This window comes from Otolemur garnettii, unplaced genomic scaffold (genome assembly GCF_000181295.1).
Source record: "Otolemur garnettii isolate 467f Iridium unplaced genomic scaffold, OtoGar3 scaffold00104, whole genome shotgun sequence".
Taxonomy (NCBI): Eukaryota; Metazoa; Chordata; class Mammalia; order Primates; family Galagidae; genus Otolemur; species Otolemur garnettii.
The window spans coordinates 4,058,572-4,075,398 of record NW_003852499.1 but is presented as its reverse complement, the minus strand read 5'-3'; the positions used below and the strand labels follow the sequence as shown (position 1 = coordinate 4,075,398).

Below are 16,827 nucleotides of genomic sequence, written 5' to 3'. Positions count from 1 at the left end.
GTTGAGCTATAGGCACCGAGCCATTTACTCTGATTTTTAAAGAAAGAGACGAAAAAAAGGAATATACTTGCTGTGCTTTGAACTTCTTTTGAAAATAATTCAATTAATGATCTTTAAAATTTTTTTACAGAACACCTAAGATCCTTTCACAGCACACCAGTGTGCTGCAGCACACCAGTTGAAAATCTCTGCACGAGGGGAACTAACCCATGTGATCCTCTGTGCTTAGCCCACTGCTGGCCACATATATATGCTCAGTAAATATGTTAGCATTGAATGCATCTCCAGGGGCCACCCCAATCCTGTGATTCCATGTATCCTCCTGGTTTGGGGCAGCCTTGATGTCTCCTGTTAAAGCCTCCCCCACTCTGTGCACTCTGTCTAGGCTCTCCTGGAGAGAACACTCATCTCTTGTTCCTGTCTCCTCCCCTCCCATTGTATCAAACCATTTATAGTCATCCAATATAATATCTTGTGTTTTTAAACAATAGTGTTTTTACATTCTAAAAGCAGTGCATGTTCGCATAAAATGTTTGGAAGATAAAGGAGCTTCACAGTCACATTCTGGCTGTTTAGATGTCAGAGAGCTGTGACAGTCACAAAAAGAATAGAAAAGGGCCCTCTTAGCTTCCTGGCACACCCTGTCTTCTTATGCCCTGGTCCCCGGCAGGCTCTTTCCAGCCACTGTCCAGTGCCTAAGTCTTGGACAGCACAGGGAGTTTAAACTATGCTACGGACTGCTGGGAATAAAATCCTTTATGCAGAGGAGATTCTAGATTTAGATACCTAGCTCAGGACTATTAGATTCCTGTTGGGAGGCTTAGAAGTCAGTGAAGGAGTAAAGAACGCTGTTAGAGAAGCTCTCTTTCTTAAGGAAAACTTTTCGTTAATATTTTGCCACTGTGAACATGGGCGATAACTCCCTCTTCCTCCTGCCCCTGGGGATACTGTGGTGGAGGGGGGTGTTGTTATGGGGCAGTGTGTGCCTCTGGAGGAAGCTGCTGGAGACGACACACAATTGGCAAACTTAGAAACCTGTGCAACATACTGGTATCTGAAGGTGGGATGTGGGTGCAGAGATGCCGACGCCACCGGGCCTTGGTGGGGACGGTACCTGAGGCAGCTGGCTCCCTGGGCTGGTAGTAGCTGCCTCCTCCCTTTCCCCTAGCCTGCCATGTAAGTGAAACTTTCTGGTGCACCACAGTGTGGCCCAGAGTAGGAAACACACCGTTCTATACAATGGTTTTCAGCCGTGGTTCCCGAGGATGGAGGTTGTAATCAATACACACTCCAGGGGTCACTTGAATGAATCTCAGAGGTGAATGGGACTTTGGAGGCTGCATCTTGCCCAGCTCCCCCATACTATTCATTTTTCTCACAGATACTCATCAGGCGGATTCTGACACTTCTAGTGATGGAGCACTCACTACCTAACAGACTCACATTGCATTTATGGAAGCTCTACACTTTAGAAAATTCCTCTTTGGGGCCAGGTGAGGTGGCTCACACCCATAATACCAGCCCTTTGAGAGGCTGAGGTAGGAGGATCACTTGAGGCCAGGAGTTCCAGATCAATCTGAGCAACATAGCAGGATTCCATCTTTACAAGAAAGTGTTTTTAAAAAATTATCTGGATGTGGTGACTCGTGCCTGTAATCCCAGCTACTTGGGAGGCCGAGACAGGAGGATGGCTTGAGGCCAGGAGTTTGAGACCAGTCTGAGCAAGAGCAAGACCTCATTTCTATAAGAAAATATAAAAATTAGCCAGGTGTGATGTGCGCTGGTTGACAGAGAAAAGAAAGATTGTTGATTGGTATTAGAAACCAAGATGGTATGTTTGTTCCAGATAAAGCCCAGGCCAAGACGCACCCCCACTCAGCACAGCCCACCCACCCCCATTCTCAGGGGCTGATCACCTTCACAGTAATCTCTTCTTTGTTAACACTCAGTGTTCATGCTCTTTGTTTGATAATTTGCCGGGGTTATATTTTGTTAATGCCCTTTTCATCTATCTCTATAATCTTCCTACTATATCCTCAGTGCTGACTTATTGTTATTGGTGATGCTTATGAATTTTAATCCCCCTACACCACTTGATGAGAAGTTGGGACTCAGTGAGATTTGTGGTTGCAGTATTTGCTCAGATATCATTTCATTCCAGAGACAGCCAGATCCTGCCTGTAGTACACAGTAGCAAGTTCACTAACAGAGTTGGAGACCATGGCCCATGTTCTTTTGTAGTCCCTTCTCCCTCTTCTAAAGGAGGTCAAGTTGAATCTTCTAAATAGTTCCCATGATTACAGCTCTGAGGAACTTAGCTGTGTTGGGTGAGATTAAGTTAGGGTGCTGTTACCAGTTGTTATTTCAGTGTGGCCTAATTTCACACAGGTGGGTCAGGCCCCAGCTGTGTCTCTGCTTTGGAATGTGCCCTTCAGTTGCATAGGGATGATCTGAAAGAAGGGGAACCCCTGGGTTCTGCTTCAAAGAGCAGAATTTTGATTGAAGCTGTAGCCTGTTGCTAAACTTAAGTCATTTCAATGGGGCTGTGACAATGGCTCATGCTTGTAATTCTAACACTCTGGGAGGCCAAGGCGGGTGGATTGCCTGAGCTCATGGGTTTGAGACCAACCTGACCAAGAATGAGACCACATCTTTAAAAATAGCTGGGCATTGTGGCAGGTGCCTAGAGTCCCAGCTACTTGGGATGCTGAAGCAAGAGAATCACTTGAGCCCAAGAGTTTGAGTGAGGTTGATGTGAACTACGATGCCATGGCACTCTACCAGGGCAACAAAGTGAGACTTTACCTCAAAAAAAAGAAAAAAAAAAAGTCTTTTCAATGTAACCTATGTGATTTTTGCCATGTCAACATACTACTGGTACTCACAACTCATTTAATCTTTTTAACTTAAATTTTAATCTCATCCTAATAATATCAGCCACAAAATTATAGGTTTACTAGAACCTGCGGTATTAACAGTTTTTCAAATAGATGCTCAAATAAATGCATAACCATTAGGTAATTCTTCCTCTGGGTACTGTATACAATTGTATCACATTCCTCTGTGGTACACTTACCACCCTTTGAAACACACAGTTCTAGTGTTTGGTCTTCTCTTCCCCTCCACCTTCTAGAAGTAAAGTCTTTTCCAGCTGGGTCACTGGTGTTCTGGTGGGTTTCATTATAGCACCTTTGGGGCCACATTGAGGGTAAAGAGAATGCCAGATGAGTCTGTAGGCATTTCTTTTCTAAAGAGTGAGAATATCTCAGCTTTTATCCATTCCTGTTCCCAGGCATTTTTTAAATTTTTTATTTTTTATTTTTTTTTTCAGTTTTTGGCTGGGGTCAGGTTTGAACCTGCCACCTCTGGTATATGGGGCCAGTGCCCTACTCCTTTGAGCCATAGAAATTATAACTAAGATTCTGCTTGAAGATAAGGTTATATTGATTTTTTTTTTCCAGACAGAATCTCACTTTGTTGCCCTCAGTAGAGTGTCGTAGGGTCATAGCTCACAGTAACCTCAAACTCTTGGGCTTAAGTGACCCTCTTGCCTCAGCCTCCTGAGTAGCTGGGACTACAGGTGCCCGCCACAATGCCCAGCTATTTTTAGAGATGGGATCTCAATGTAGCTCAGGCTGATTTTGAACTCTTGAGCTCAGGCAGTCCACCCGCCTTGGCCTCCCAGAGTGCTAGTATTACAGTCATGAGCCACCACGCTTGGCCTATATGGTTATTTTTTAAAGTTTGAAAAACCATAGTATAAGTTAATCTAGGATTGACACTTCTGGAAAGATCATTTAGGGGGACATCCATTCATACATTCATGGAGTACTTCTTGGAGCTGCTCTTAGCTCTTAATTTAGAGCTAAAGTCAGGAGAGCTGGCTTTACATGTATTTTGCTTATTGCAATGAAACGAAATGAATTTCCAGGTAGCTTGGCATGAAGCCATGAGAAGCACTATTCTAATTATCTCCCACTTGATCCAGATTGATGGTAAGCCTCTGATTCAGGTCCAGAAGCTGTCTTCCAATATCAAGAACCCCAGGACGACCAAATTCTCGAATAAGGTAGGAAGTGATAGTTTATGACTTTCCTCTTGCCTAGAGAACAAGAGCAGGTGGATGGCCAGGATAGATTTCAACAGTTATTTTTGGTTGACTCAGCGTAAAATGATCAGAGCACTCTATCCATATCACCATGCTTCATCTCCACATAGTTTTAAATGTTTTTCAATGACAGTCAGATTACCTCTCTCCTGATCAATCAATCAATCAAGGCGGGGGCAGGATCCAAGTAAGTAGGTCAAGTCAATAATGTAGCCATAGAGGAAATGGGAGCTTATGTGGTACCAAGGCAGTTTAGCACTGGGTAGCAGAAAGTCCCTGTGTTAAGGTGGTAAGATACTGGAGTGATGATGATAATGGCAAGCACACATGGAATGCTCCACATTCATTACCTCCTTTACCTCACAAATGCCTTATGAGGTAGGGCCCTTTTGTCCCCATGGCAGTGATGAAATAGTTGAGGCTTCAGGAAGGAGTCAGTGTGACTTAAAGGCCTCCAGCTAGTAAGTGGTAGAGCAGGATTGAAGAGCCTATTTGCTTGATTACTCGCTGCCCTGAAATCTGCTTTTCTCACCAAGAACTCTAAGAATAGATTTAGGTCCAGATTTGGGTTAGGAGTAAGCTTGTTGTGGAAAAGAGGCCGAAGATATTTTCTCACTTGAGGCTACTATCACTTAGCCAATTTCTCCTCCTGCAGAATACAAACACCGGCATTATTTCACTCCCTTTTGTGGACACCAAGGAGACGAAAAACATGGTAAACTTCCCAAGCATTAGCAACAAAATCCTACTGAAGCCACCTGCATCGTATAGGGTGAGTACAGGGCAGTGGACATGCCCTTGAACACACAGGTGAAAGACCTGGTTTTAGTTCAAAACCAAGTTTAGAAAAGCCTAGGATGGTGGGGAAATGCAGAGTGTCAGCTGAAGAGCTGAGTTCTAGTCCTGTTCTCACTTCTTATGATGAACACAAACTCAAGCAAATAAGGCATTGATCTTCTCTACAACCAGCCCTACAAAATGGGCTCTCTATAGGGTTGTCATGAGGACTCATTAAGGAAAGGAAAAAATGAAGTTCTGCTGTATAAATGGTAGAACTATACAAAATTTTGTTTTCCTCCCATGTCCCCTGCTTTTCTGTGTAAGGACCAAATGAGATAATATGTGGGAAGGTGCCAAGTTAAGGAAGTGCTGAACACACATTAAGTTCAAGGTCATATGCTTTGAGGCAAGTTGGGAATTGGCCTTTTCAAGAGCAGCAGTTACAACTATTCCTGTCTCTTCCTGCAGTAGATGTCACTGGGGTTATCAACTGCTTGCTGCGATGTGCACGGGTCTCCCAGGGAATGGGAGTCAAATGAATACTTTGGGAGAAAGACTGGGAAAACCTACTATTTCTTAGTCACTGTTTTCTCCTTAGAGAGGTAGAAAAAGAGCCTGAGTCTGGCTGGTTGTGGATGTCCTTGGATAAATAAATGGTTTATGGCCCCCAGGAGAAACTTTAATTCTTTATTGCAAACCTCTTTTTCAGGAGAGTCAAACTCATAATCAGATGCCATCCTCTGAGCTCAAAGTTTCAGAAATGCCTCTCCACTCTACCATTAAAATCCAGGACACCAAGTCGGAGGAGAAATCACCAAGGAAGCACAAGCCGGCTCTGACAGCGGCAGGTATACCTTTGAGCAGTAGTAGCACGGCTGGTGGGGATGTTGTGGATGGTCAGGATGTCCAGAGCTGAGCTGAGTTGGAGAGGGCTAGCTGTCAGGTGTCCGAGGGTCAATTAAGGCAATAAGCCAAGGTGAAAGTAAATGTTAAGCCTTTAATCTCTTACTGTGATAATGTAAGCAAGAGACTAAATAGGAGAAAACACCATCTCCTCTCTGTTCCGTTTTCCCCATGGACTGAAACTGGGCTAGGGTAGATGTATCAGCACAGACGGAGGGAATTGTCTCACTGTTTAGGGGGCTCAAACAAAAGGCTCCTGTTCATTTTAGGGGCCCAGGGTCTAAGGGGAAGAAGTGAGTGGGGAAAAGGTAGGAAGGGAAAGTACTGAGTACTGGGTCAGAGCACAGCAAGGTGTCTCTGAGGTGCCCCTTCCTCTCCATAGGAGGTCTTAGCAGAGGAGGCTAAGGAAGGCCCCAGCCAGGCCTTATAGAGGCAGTGGAGGGGGAGGGTGGGGCTTAGAAATGCAGGTATGTATGTATAAGGTCTTGGTCAGCAGGGGCTCAGTCCTTGCCTGCAGCTCCCTCCAGAGGCTGTACTGCGTTGGCTATGTGCCATGTATGGTGTTGGGAGAGCACCTCCCTGCACCCCCATGAGGCCTGCCAGGTAAAGCCTTTGTAATTGCCTATGGTTGGGTTTGAAAAATCACATATTGGTTTTGGACCATGAGTCAGACTCCTCACAGGGTTCAAAGACTCATAACCTGTTAATGCATTCAAAGGAGGAGAACCAAGATCCTCTGAGCACCTATTATATGCCATCATTGTCCAATGCTCGGAGCTCCTTCTACCAGCTTCAAAATTGAAATTCGTTGTTGACACTAGGCTAGAGTGCCATGGTGTCATCAAAGTCACTGCAACCTCAAACTCTTGGGCTCAAGCAATCCTCTTGCCTCAGCCTCCCAAGTAGCTACAGGCACCTGCCACAAAGCCTGGTTAATTTTTTTTTGAGTAGAGGTGGGGTCTTGCTCTTGCTCAAGGCCTGAGCTCAAGGAATCCTCCTACCTTGGCCTTCTAAGGATTTGGAAGGATTACCAGTGTAAGCCACCATGCCCAGCCCAGATTGTCATTTATTCTACATTTACAAAGTTGATATCTGCCTCCCTGCTGTCTTAGACCTTCATATGTCCTCTGGACAAAGAACATGCCTTATGCAATGTCCACACGACTACCCTTCACATATATGAAAACAAAGGTCTTGTCCCCTGAGAGTCTTTTTTTTTTTGAGACAGAGCCTCAAGCTATCCCCCTGGGTAGAGTGCCGTGACATCACAGCTCACAGCAATCTCCAACTCGTGGGCTCAAGTGAGTCTCTTGCTTCTGCCTCCCAAGTAGCTGGGACCACAGGCGCCCGCCACAACGCCCGGCTATTTTTTGGTTGCAGCCATCATTGTTGTTTTGGTGGGCCCGGGCTGGATTCGAACCCACCACCTTGGGTGTATGTGGCTGGCGCCTTAGCCAGTTGAGCCACAGGTGCTGGCCGTCCCCTGGGAGTCTTTTCTTTCCTCCTCATAGTTCCTTCTCTAGCTCTTCAGCATTTTCTTAAGTAACATGGTGCACCCCCCGCCTCCTTGTTTTTCTCCTCAAAGAACATACTAGGTTAGCTATTAAAGGGTGCATGACCCTGACAAACTAGATCCCAGATGTGATCTGGCTAGTGTAAAGAAGTACTAATGCACATTTTCTTCTGTAGGCTGAGGTATTCACTGGGCCTTTAAAGTTGCATTTGTTACCTTTCTGGGCCCTGAAAACATTATATTTGCAAAGCCTCTCAAGATTGACTACTTGTGCAGCCTAATAATTTCACATGAACTTGACAAAATGCCACCTTCACTAGACACTGTTGTTGACACAGTGTTTTACCCATGTTGCTCTAACCCACAAGTCTTTGGGAACTTAATATGCCCTTTCTCTGCCTTTATGTTTTCCTTTTGATTTGTTGAAATAAGTACAAGACCTTATTGCATTTCCACCTTGGGAGATTCCAGGTGACTGGTGGGGGTGTCATCATCTGCACCCGGACACATCCCCACATGGCCCCAACTTAACTGATGACTGTAGTGTTTTTCACACAGAGGCCCTAAAGTCTTTTAAGCACCAGCTGTCTCCTTATGAGCAAAGTGAAATCCTGGGCTACACAGAGATATGGTTCCTGGGGCTGGAAGCCCAGAAACTGAACGTGGCTCCTGAGAAGTTCAGCAAGACAAGTTTTGATGATGACCATGGCTCCTATATGAAGGTGATGGGGAAAGGGGAAAGGGACCCGGGGACATTAGGGGGTTTGAGGACAAGAGATTGTCTGGAAAAGGAAAAATCAGGAGTACTTTATTGAAATTTGTGCTGATATATGTGCAACTAGATGTCCTGAAGAATCCTAGTTGGTCTTAAACTAAAGAAATACCATGTCTATCAATGAGGGAACGTGCAGTGTAGCATGCAACATGCTCTGCTGACTGGAGACTGATTTTCCCCAAGAGTATTTGGAGTAGCAGGTTTGTATCCAGGGTGACCTCCCACGGCCTCTTCCCCAGACCAGCACATTGGAAAAGTCCAGACAAGAATAAGATGCTGTCTCCTCAACAACTCCATACGTGGATGCTTTTCTGTTTTATAGTAGATGTTTCTTCCCACAAACAAAAAAGTGTTTGTTACTGCATCCTCTGTGCAGTGATTAATGTTATTCTGTTTTTCAAAAATCGATCCCAAGAACTCCTTCTTCTCTTCTCATTGTACCCTCTGGGTTCCCAGGTTTGGTGCCTTTGCCCAGTCTGAAGGTGAAATTCGAGCTGGAAGTATGACACTAAGTCCACTAGGATATGGGCTCTTAGGGATTTCTGTTAACGTTTCTGGACAATTTGTCACAATTTGGTTTTAGGAGACAAGATGAGTCTTTGATGGCTTTGTAGAAGATTTTTCTTAGCATTTAGGGCTGTGTTCCTCAAGCTTTGCTATGCACACAAATCATCTGGGGATCTTGCCTAAACAGAGATTATTATCCAGCAGGTCTGGGGCAGAGCATGAGATTGTGCATTTCTGAAAGATTTCAGGCGATCCCCAGGCTGCCAGTCCTCGGACCACACTTTGAGAAGCAAGGATTTGGTTTCTGTTGTACAACTTTACATGGAGCCCTGGTTCTCCACGTTTTTAGGTCAAGGATCCTTTTAGGAGGATCCTTTTGGGTCCTCATTCTAGAAAAAGCAATCTGCTCATACACAAAGTTTCAGGTAACTAATCAGTCCTTAGTAAAGAATCCCTAATATAAACTTAACCTCCAGCTCAACCAGACCTCCCCAACCCCACACTGCCTGAGCCCAGAGTCTCTGGGAAATTCTGCCTTTAACAATGACTTTTAAGTTAATTCACTAGAACTCAATTTCTCAGTCTTAACTCTTTTTATTTATTTCTTTTTGAGACAGCATCTCACTATGTCACCCTCTATAAAGTGCTGCGGTGTCACAGCTCACAGCAACCCCAAACTCTTGGGCTTAAGTAATTCTCTTGCCTCAGCCTCTTGAGTAGCTGGAACTACAGGCTCCCGCCACAACACCTGGCTATTTTTTGATTGTAGTTGTTATTGTTGTTAGCAGGCCTAAGCTGGGCTCAAACTTGCCAGCCTCGTTGTATGTGGCCAGCACTCTATCCACTGAGCTATGGGCGCCGCCTCAGTCTCAAATCTTAGAGAGCTATGTTTTTGGTGAGGAGAAAGTAATACTGTGTGCTCTCTATGATCTAGGACTCTTCCTCCCTGTTGTATTCCAGTGCACACACAACTACATACTGCACATGGCCAGATTCCCAAACAAGCCACACAGGTGCATTCTTACTTTGTTCTGTCAAAAGATGTTAGCTCGGTGTCTGTGGCTCAAGTGGCTAAGGCACCGGCCGCATACACCTAGGTGGTGGGCTCGAATCCAGCCCGGGCCGCCAAACAACAATGGATGCAACCAAAAAATAGCTGGGTGTTGTGGCAGGTGCCTGTGGTCCTAGCTACTTGGGAGGCTGAGGCAGGAGACTTGCTTGAGCCCAGGAGTTGGAGGTTGCTGTGAGCTGTGATGCCACGGCACTCTACCCAGGGGGACAGCTTGAGGCTCTGTCTCAAAACAAAAAACAAAAAAACAGATGTTAATTGGATACTTACTTATTGAGCACCTATCATAAGCCTAAACAGCTGCTGGACTCTGAAAATATAAAGAGAACTGCTAAAAATGAGTGCCAAATGGTCCTTGCTCTCAAGTAAGCACAATTAATGCCCAAGCTGGCACGTGAGCAAATAATTAAGAAACAGTCAAAGTGGGCATATGTAGAAGATATGTTTAAGTGCTAGGAGAACACATGTGTCCTTTACACCAACATGTATGCAGATCTCGTCCCTGTCCTTTCCCCACATCATTTTCTTCATGACAAACCCTTGCAGGTAGACTAATCTACTTCCGTGTGTTAGCAAAGTTGTACACTTCAAATTCAAGTTCTTGATTCCTCCTGTCTGAAAGGACTCAGACTACATCTTTACAAACATATCTGTACACACTTTCCTCTCTCAAATTCATGAATGTAACTCTGGAAACCAGATTCACAGAGCTTGAGGACCTTAGAGATCTAGAGATCGTCTTATCCAGAATCTTCACTTTGCAGATGTGGGCACTGCAGCTCGGAGTGGGTAAGTGGTTTGTCTGAAGCCACCCAGCTGATGTCTTTGTAACTGAAAGTTTTCTGTGAATTTAACTAAATACTTACTTCCTAGTTTCCAGCACCAGGAGAGACATGGGTGATCCTGGGTCTTGGAAAATATTTCTCTTCTTATTCAAGAAAGGCTCAATTTCTGTATTGATCCCTCTAGGGTAGGATTAAGTCTGAATAAGTCCAGCGGAGAACCTAATCTGGCCAGGAAGAGGTAGAGCAGACATAAAGCCTCCTCTGACTGATGTAGACACATCAAAGGTCAGAAATGGAACTTTCCCCAACCTGGAGCTGCTGCTGAACTTTAAGAATCATGAAATGTCCAAGCTGAAAGGGATGTTCAGGACCACTTTGTCTAACTCTCTTACTTTACACATCCTAAAACAAGTAGAATACCAGAGGACAGGGACTAGAAACCATATTTTCCGATGACCTTCCAATGATCTTTCCCCTGCTGACGGGGATCGAGCCTGTGGGATTTTTTCCTGTATCACATGAGTGGCCTGGGAGTCAGGCAACAGCATGGCCATGGCAGTAGCCATGCAGTGAAGGTGGGAGTTGCACAAGAGCCCAGTGAAGTTCAGAAAACTCTCCCAATGAGTTAGCCATGAGACGAGAATGGAGATCCAGGGTCCTTAGCATCAGGGAAGCCCGTGAGCGGGTGGCTCTGCCCCTTACCCTGGCCTGGCTTCTGCAGGTCCTGCATGACCACATTGCCTACCGCTACGAGGTCCTGGAGATGATCGGAAAAGGGTCCTTTGGACAGGTGGCCAAGTGCTTGGATCACAAAAAAAATGAGTTCGTGGCCCTGAAAATCATCAGGAACAAGAAGAGGTGTGGCTTGGGGGTGGCATAGGTGATAGAGGAGGGGCAGCATGACTCTAGTCCGTCCCAGCTCTGCCTCTCCCTCTGATCTTTCTCTTCCTTTTCCTCTGTCTCTCTCTACCTGTCTGATTCCACAAAAGGGCCGAGAGGAAGCAAGAGTGTATAGTTTTTTAGAGTTTTTAGTGTTTGCTGCCACCCTAGACAGACTTTTTGGTGCATGGGAGGGGCTGACTGTCATGGCCTGACGTGACATGACATCACACCGGGTTCTGTCCTCAGACCCCCTCACCCCCATCCCTGGCAACTCACCAATCTCCTCAGGTTTCACCACCAGGCCCTGGTGGAGCTGAAGATCCTGGAGGCTCTCAGAAGGAAGGACAAAGACAACAACCACAACGTGGTGCACATGAAGGATTTTTTCTACTTCCGCAACCACCTCTGCATCACCTTCGAACTCCTGGGGTCAGCTGCTGCTTCTTAACTCATTTTTCTTTTAAAAAGTTACATAAGTGATAGATGAGAACCCTTGAGGTTAGAACACAGGACTTTTCTGGTTGTGACTATTTAATGACTAGAGTGGACATGACAGTCACTCAGTTCTCTAGAAGGCCCCCGGGTGAAGAGGCTGGGACAAAAGCAGCCCATCTCACTCCTTGATAGGACTGTCACCTTCCAGTGTATCGTGACATTCTTCCCTGATGCTGATGCTGAGGGCTGAGCTAGGTGACATGATCAGAATGAGGCCTCTGCTTACAAGAGCTAAACTGAAATATGGCCCCACTCACTGGCTTCCCAACCCTGTGGTATGGTTGGACCAAAAAACAGGCAGCTGGCTGCTAAGAGTGGGGAGAGGGTTTTGATTTTGAACAAATAAAGACAAGAGCAGATAGGGATATTTGGCCCAAGAGCAGAAGCCCACTTAAATATTGGCATTGAAAGGCCAGAAGGTTGGGACTGAAAAGCCATGCTAACTGGAGGGGCATGCTAATTTCATTATTTTTCTCTCTGAGATCATCTGATGCAATTTAAGTAAAACTAGAAACCCAGAGTGCCTTTGGCAAGGGAGAATAATCAGAGTGAGCTCTCAGAGGTCTAGTGTTAAAGACTCTGCAAGCTGGTAGCTGAGCCCTCCCATGACACCAGTACTGATGGTGAGATTCTTAGGAACCAGCTAAACTTGAGTCAGAGACAAAGTTGACACTCCCCACCTTCACTGGTGATTACAAAATGTAGTCTACTTCCCAAATTAGAGGTGAACTGTCTTCTCTGCAGCAAACCAGACAATCCAGGCTATCTTTCCTGGCCACAAGTCACAGTGCATTGTCCTTAAAAGAGCTCTGAGAAGTCAAGAGGGGTGTGGGTGTAGAGGGATAATCCAAAGACCAGAGAGGTGGGGAGTTGCCCATGGTCACAAGTTGGGATGGAGTCAAAGTCTTACATCTATCCCTGTGGTACTCATCAAGAATGAACGGCTTCCCCAACACTGCCAGGGTTGATGACCTTAGAATGGGAGATTAGTAGGAACCAGAGAAAGATGATGCAGAGTCGTTTCTAGGCCATGCTCTGAACCTTTCTCTCCCCATCTCACAATTTACACCGAGGTCACAAGTGGCAGCTCACAAATACATTATTCTTGAAATGCTTTGTATTAGTCTCTAACATTTGTAAATCAGTATATTTCATATTGTATAGCAGGCTTCTATATAATATTGTAGGCTTCTCCACCTTGGAGAATTTAGGATTATCTGGCCAAGAGCGAGCTTTCATTATTCAAGGCAACAGTTAGATGGGACCAAGTAGAGGCACTAGTGTGGGTGGAGAGAAGCTCTCTCTTTTGCCTCAGCTGCCTTGTACTCAAGCGCTTGCTCCCTTATTCTCAGGAGGCTGAAGTCCTAGGCAGCCTTGTTAGTCCTGGGCAGGACTGGCCACTTGAGTGACGGTGGTCTTCCTGGATCCGTACCAAGGGCCTGAAGAACTGTGAATATTGCAGAGGTTTGGTCCAACCTCTTAACCCACACATATAACAAAGTGCTTCGGTGGCCTTGCTGCATAAGGAATGAGAGGATATCGAAGAGGCCAGCATGGTTAAACTTCACCCTGGCCCACCATGACTTGGCAGGAAAGCTGAATTGGTAGGACATGAAAGCCCTGCCTCCTGGCCCGAGGGTTCCCTACTACTGGAGGGAAACCAGGTGGCATAGGAATGTTTGCAAGTCCAAACTCAACATTAAACTCTTTTCTTTTTTAAGAGTCTCACTCTGTTGCCTTGGGTAGAGTGCTGTGGCATCATAGCTCGTGGCAATCTCAAACCCTCAGTCTCAAGCAATCCTCTTGTCTCAGCCTCCCAAGTAGCTGGGACTACAGGTGCCCACCATGATGCCTAGCTAACATTAAACTTTTTATACCCTTTCTTTCCCAGAATCAACTTGTATGAGCTGATGAAGAATAACAGCTTTCAAGGCTTCAGTCTTTCCATAGTTCGGCGCTTCACGCTTTCTGTTCTCAAGTGCTTGCAATTGCTTTATGTAGAGAAAATCATTCACTGTGATCTCAAGCCTGTGAGTACAACCTCTGTCCTGCCCTGGGGGAAGGTTCCCGCCTACTGCAACTCTGTGGCCTCTCTATTCTATTCTTTCTCTGGCAGTGGCTGGGGCAGCCAGGGCTTCCAGGGTGGAAGCCAAGAGGTCCTGTTTATAGGCTGTGCAAGCCCAGTGAGATGAAAGAAGATAGACCCAAGGCACGAATATTAGAGAAATGAAGACAGATGTGGTGTGACTGGAGCAGACAGGAGCAGGAAGTTCTGAGGGCTTTTCTAGAGAGGGGTTAGTAGTGGGTGGGTGGTGTCTTGAGCATCAAGAGGTACAGTAAGAAGTCCTGGGGTTCTGGGTTTACCCTTTCTTCCCTCTCAACAGTTACCTGTAGCCCCTACGAGCTCTACTTGGGGGTCCACGGGTCTTTCTCTTCTGCTTTCACACAGAGAGATGGGCACCCCACTCTACTAAAGCCCTACTATATCTATTCCACTCCAAGTTGGTCCCAGGGTGCAGTGAATCTCAGACTGCTTTCTCTATGCCAGATAGACGAGAGCTTCCTACAAGACCTTGTATTCTATACATAACTCTGTTATTGCACTGACAGTTTTGTGTAGAAATCGTTCTTTTTTATCCACATCCCCTGTGGGCTGCAAGCTCTCCCAAGGTCAGGAACCATGTCTTTTGACTGTTTCTCCCCAGGGCCTGACGTGGTATCTGATAATAGTAATGGTAGGCTATAAGCAAATGCTTGTTGAATGACTTAATGATTGAATGTAGGAAAGTAACACAGAGAGGGCTAGGGGTAAAATGTAAGGAGCTAGTTCCAAAAGCAATCTGACCTTCATGTTTATGTAAATATCCTTTATCTTTTCTGGTCTCCCTGCCAGCCAAAAAAGGTCAAAAAATTTTTTTGAAGACTGTAACTCATTGGGTAAATTGTGGATTTATATACATAATTAAAGATTGTCAAGCTGGAGATGTTCTCTTCAAGCTGACTGGTAGAACCTTGTGAGGATGATGGTGTATTAATTTATTCTCACCATCCAAGTTTCTAATCCTCAGCTTTGCAGCTCTTCGGGGTCACAACAACCATGGTCTTTGGGGTTAGGGGACTGACTCTCACCAAGGAAATTCACAAGACACTTGATAGGCAAAGTATCAGGTAATACATCTCCTCTGAGAAATAGATCTAGCAGACTGGAATAGGTGTGCCTCTGGAGAGAAGTATACACACAACCAGGAGAGTGTTTTGGAATGTAGAGTAGAATCAGGGAATTACTCTCATGGGCTTAATGGTTAGCATCAATGAGCCGTGATTGCCTGTTTCATCCATTCCTTCTACAGTGCAATGTCTGCTCATTGGATAAGGAGCCTTTCCACTGGGCTAGAGACACATTAAAAATTCTTGCTCTTTTAGGGCTTTTGCTGATTATACCCCTCCAGTTAATACAGCATTCTTTAGAAAGGGTATCATGGACTAAATTTGTACTTTCTTAGTTTGTGGTCCCAGAGTCTTGAGACCAGGCCTGCTATGCTATCTCTACAACATTAGGGTACTCGGTAAGGAATCACGTAATTGACTCCTCTGATACTGAGATCCTTCAAAATGTGACTGAGACTTTAATCTTCATCCTTAGCTAGTGCACTGTCACGCTGAGATCTCAGAAGCTCCGTCTTCTTATCCCTGACTGTTGAAACACCTGCTTTTACATTTGCCCTAAAGTCAGCCTAAGAATCACAGAACGCAATCAATTCATTGCCTTTAAAACTTTGTTCTTTGTCTTCTGTGGTCATAGCATTACATTAGTGGGGACAAATAATGGACATGTCAAACAAATATAGCCAATGACATTGCTAAGACCTTATGCAAGTAAGGCCTAGAACCGTAGGCCAAGGAGAATAAAAATAAACATAAAATTTTCAGGAGTTACATTATCAATATGGAGAAAGAGACAAAATATATGTGCAAAAGAAACTGAAAAGCATTTTATTTTTTGAGGCAAAGTCTCACTTTTTTCGCCCTGGGTAGAGTGCCATGGTGTCACAGCTCACAGCAACCTCGAACTCTTGGGCTCAAGTGATTCTCTTACCTCAACCTCCCAAGCAGCTGGCACAACAAGTACCTGCTACAACGCCTGGGTAGTTTTTAGAGACAGGGTCTTGCACTTGCTCAGGCTGGTGTTGAACTCCTAAACTCAGGCATTCTGCACATCTCAGCCTCCCAGAGCACTGGGATTACAGACATGAGCTACCGCACCCAGCTTACAAACTGCATAGCATTGAAAACGGGACCCAAAGAAGAGGCACAGGACACAAGTCAAATGGAAAGTCCCAGAAAGGGGAGGGCGGTGAGGTTTTCAAGAAGACCCTTGTAGGTGGATGTATTTGAATTGGGCCCTGCAGAAGGGGGAGCATTTAGGTGAGCAGAGAGCTGAGGGCAACATTATTACAGCTTGATGTATGTCTTTTCTTCTCTCTAGGAAAACATAGTGCTATACCAAAAGGGCCAAGTCTCTGTTAAAGTCATTGACTTTGGATCAAGCTGTTATGAACACCAGAAAGGTAGGTTCCCATGTCAGTTCTTTGTCTGAGTTTTCCTTTTGCAATTTCTTTCCCTTCACACATGAGGTCACTTGGACTCTAGCCTGGGCTTAGCACAATGGCCAGTAGGATTTTGGACAAAGTGCTTCACTTCTCTGAGCCTAAGTTTCCCCACCTGTAACACGAGAAAGTTGGGTTTAAACACCATAAGAGCCCTTAGAAGTTCTCATATTATGTAGATATTAAATTACCCAAGAGCACTAGGACCCAAAACTAACTAGATGTGCATCAGAATCACTTTGGGGCTCTGAAAAATAATAGTTTACAGGGCATTACCCCAAATGTACTGAATCAAATTTCTGGGTAGTAGCTAGGAGTCTGCACTTTAGAAAATGTAGCCATCGGTCTCGGTGCCTATAGCTCAACCGGCTAAGGCGCCAGCCACGAACACCTAAGGTGGCGG

General features: G+C 45.3%; 1 protein-coding gene across 1 annotated transcript in view; it reads left to right on the top strand.

Moving 5' to 3' along the window:
* The window catches only part of DYRK4 (dual specificity tyrosine phosphorylation regulated kinase 4), a 46,215-nt gene that overhangs the window by 19,264 nt on the left and 10,124 nt on the right, over positions 1-16,827 (top strand). Inside the window, exons 4-11 of the mRNA XM_012809350.2 lie at positions 3,989-4,069; positions 4,764-4,880; positions 5,598-5,736; positions 7,863-8,026; positions 11,162-11,298; positions 11,611-11,751; positions 13,709-13,847; positions 16,304-16,385. Of these exons, the coding sequence (XP_012664804.2) occupies positions 3,989-4,069; positions 4,764-4,880; positions 5,598-5,736; positions 7,863-8,026; positions 11,162-11,298; positions 11,611-11,751; positions 13,709-13,847; positions 16,304-16,385 (1,000 nt within the window). The remainder of the gene's footprint in view (positions 1-3,988; positions 4,070-4,763; positions 4,881-5,597; positions 5,737-7,862; positions 8,027-11,161; positions 11,299-11,610; positions 11,752-13,708; positions 13,848-16,303; positions 16,386-16,827) is intronic.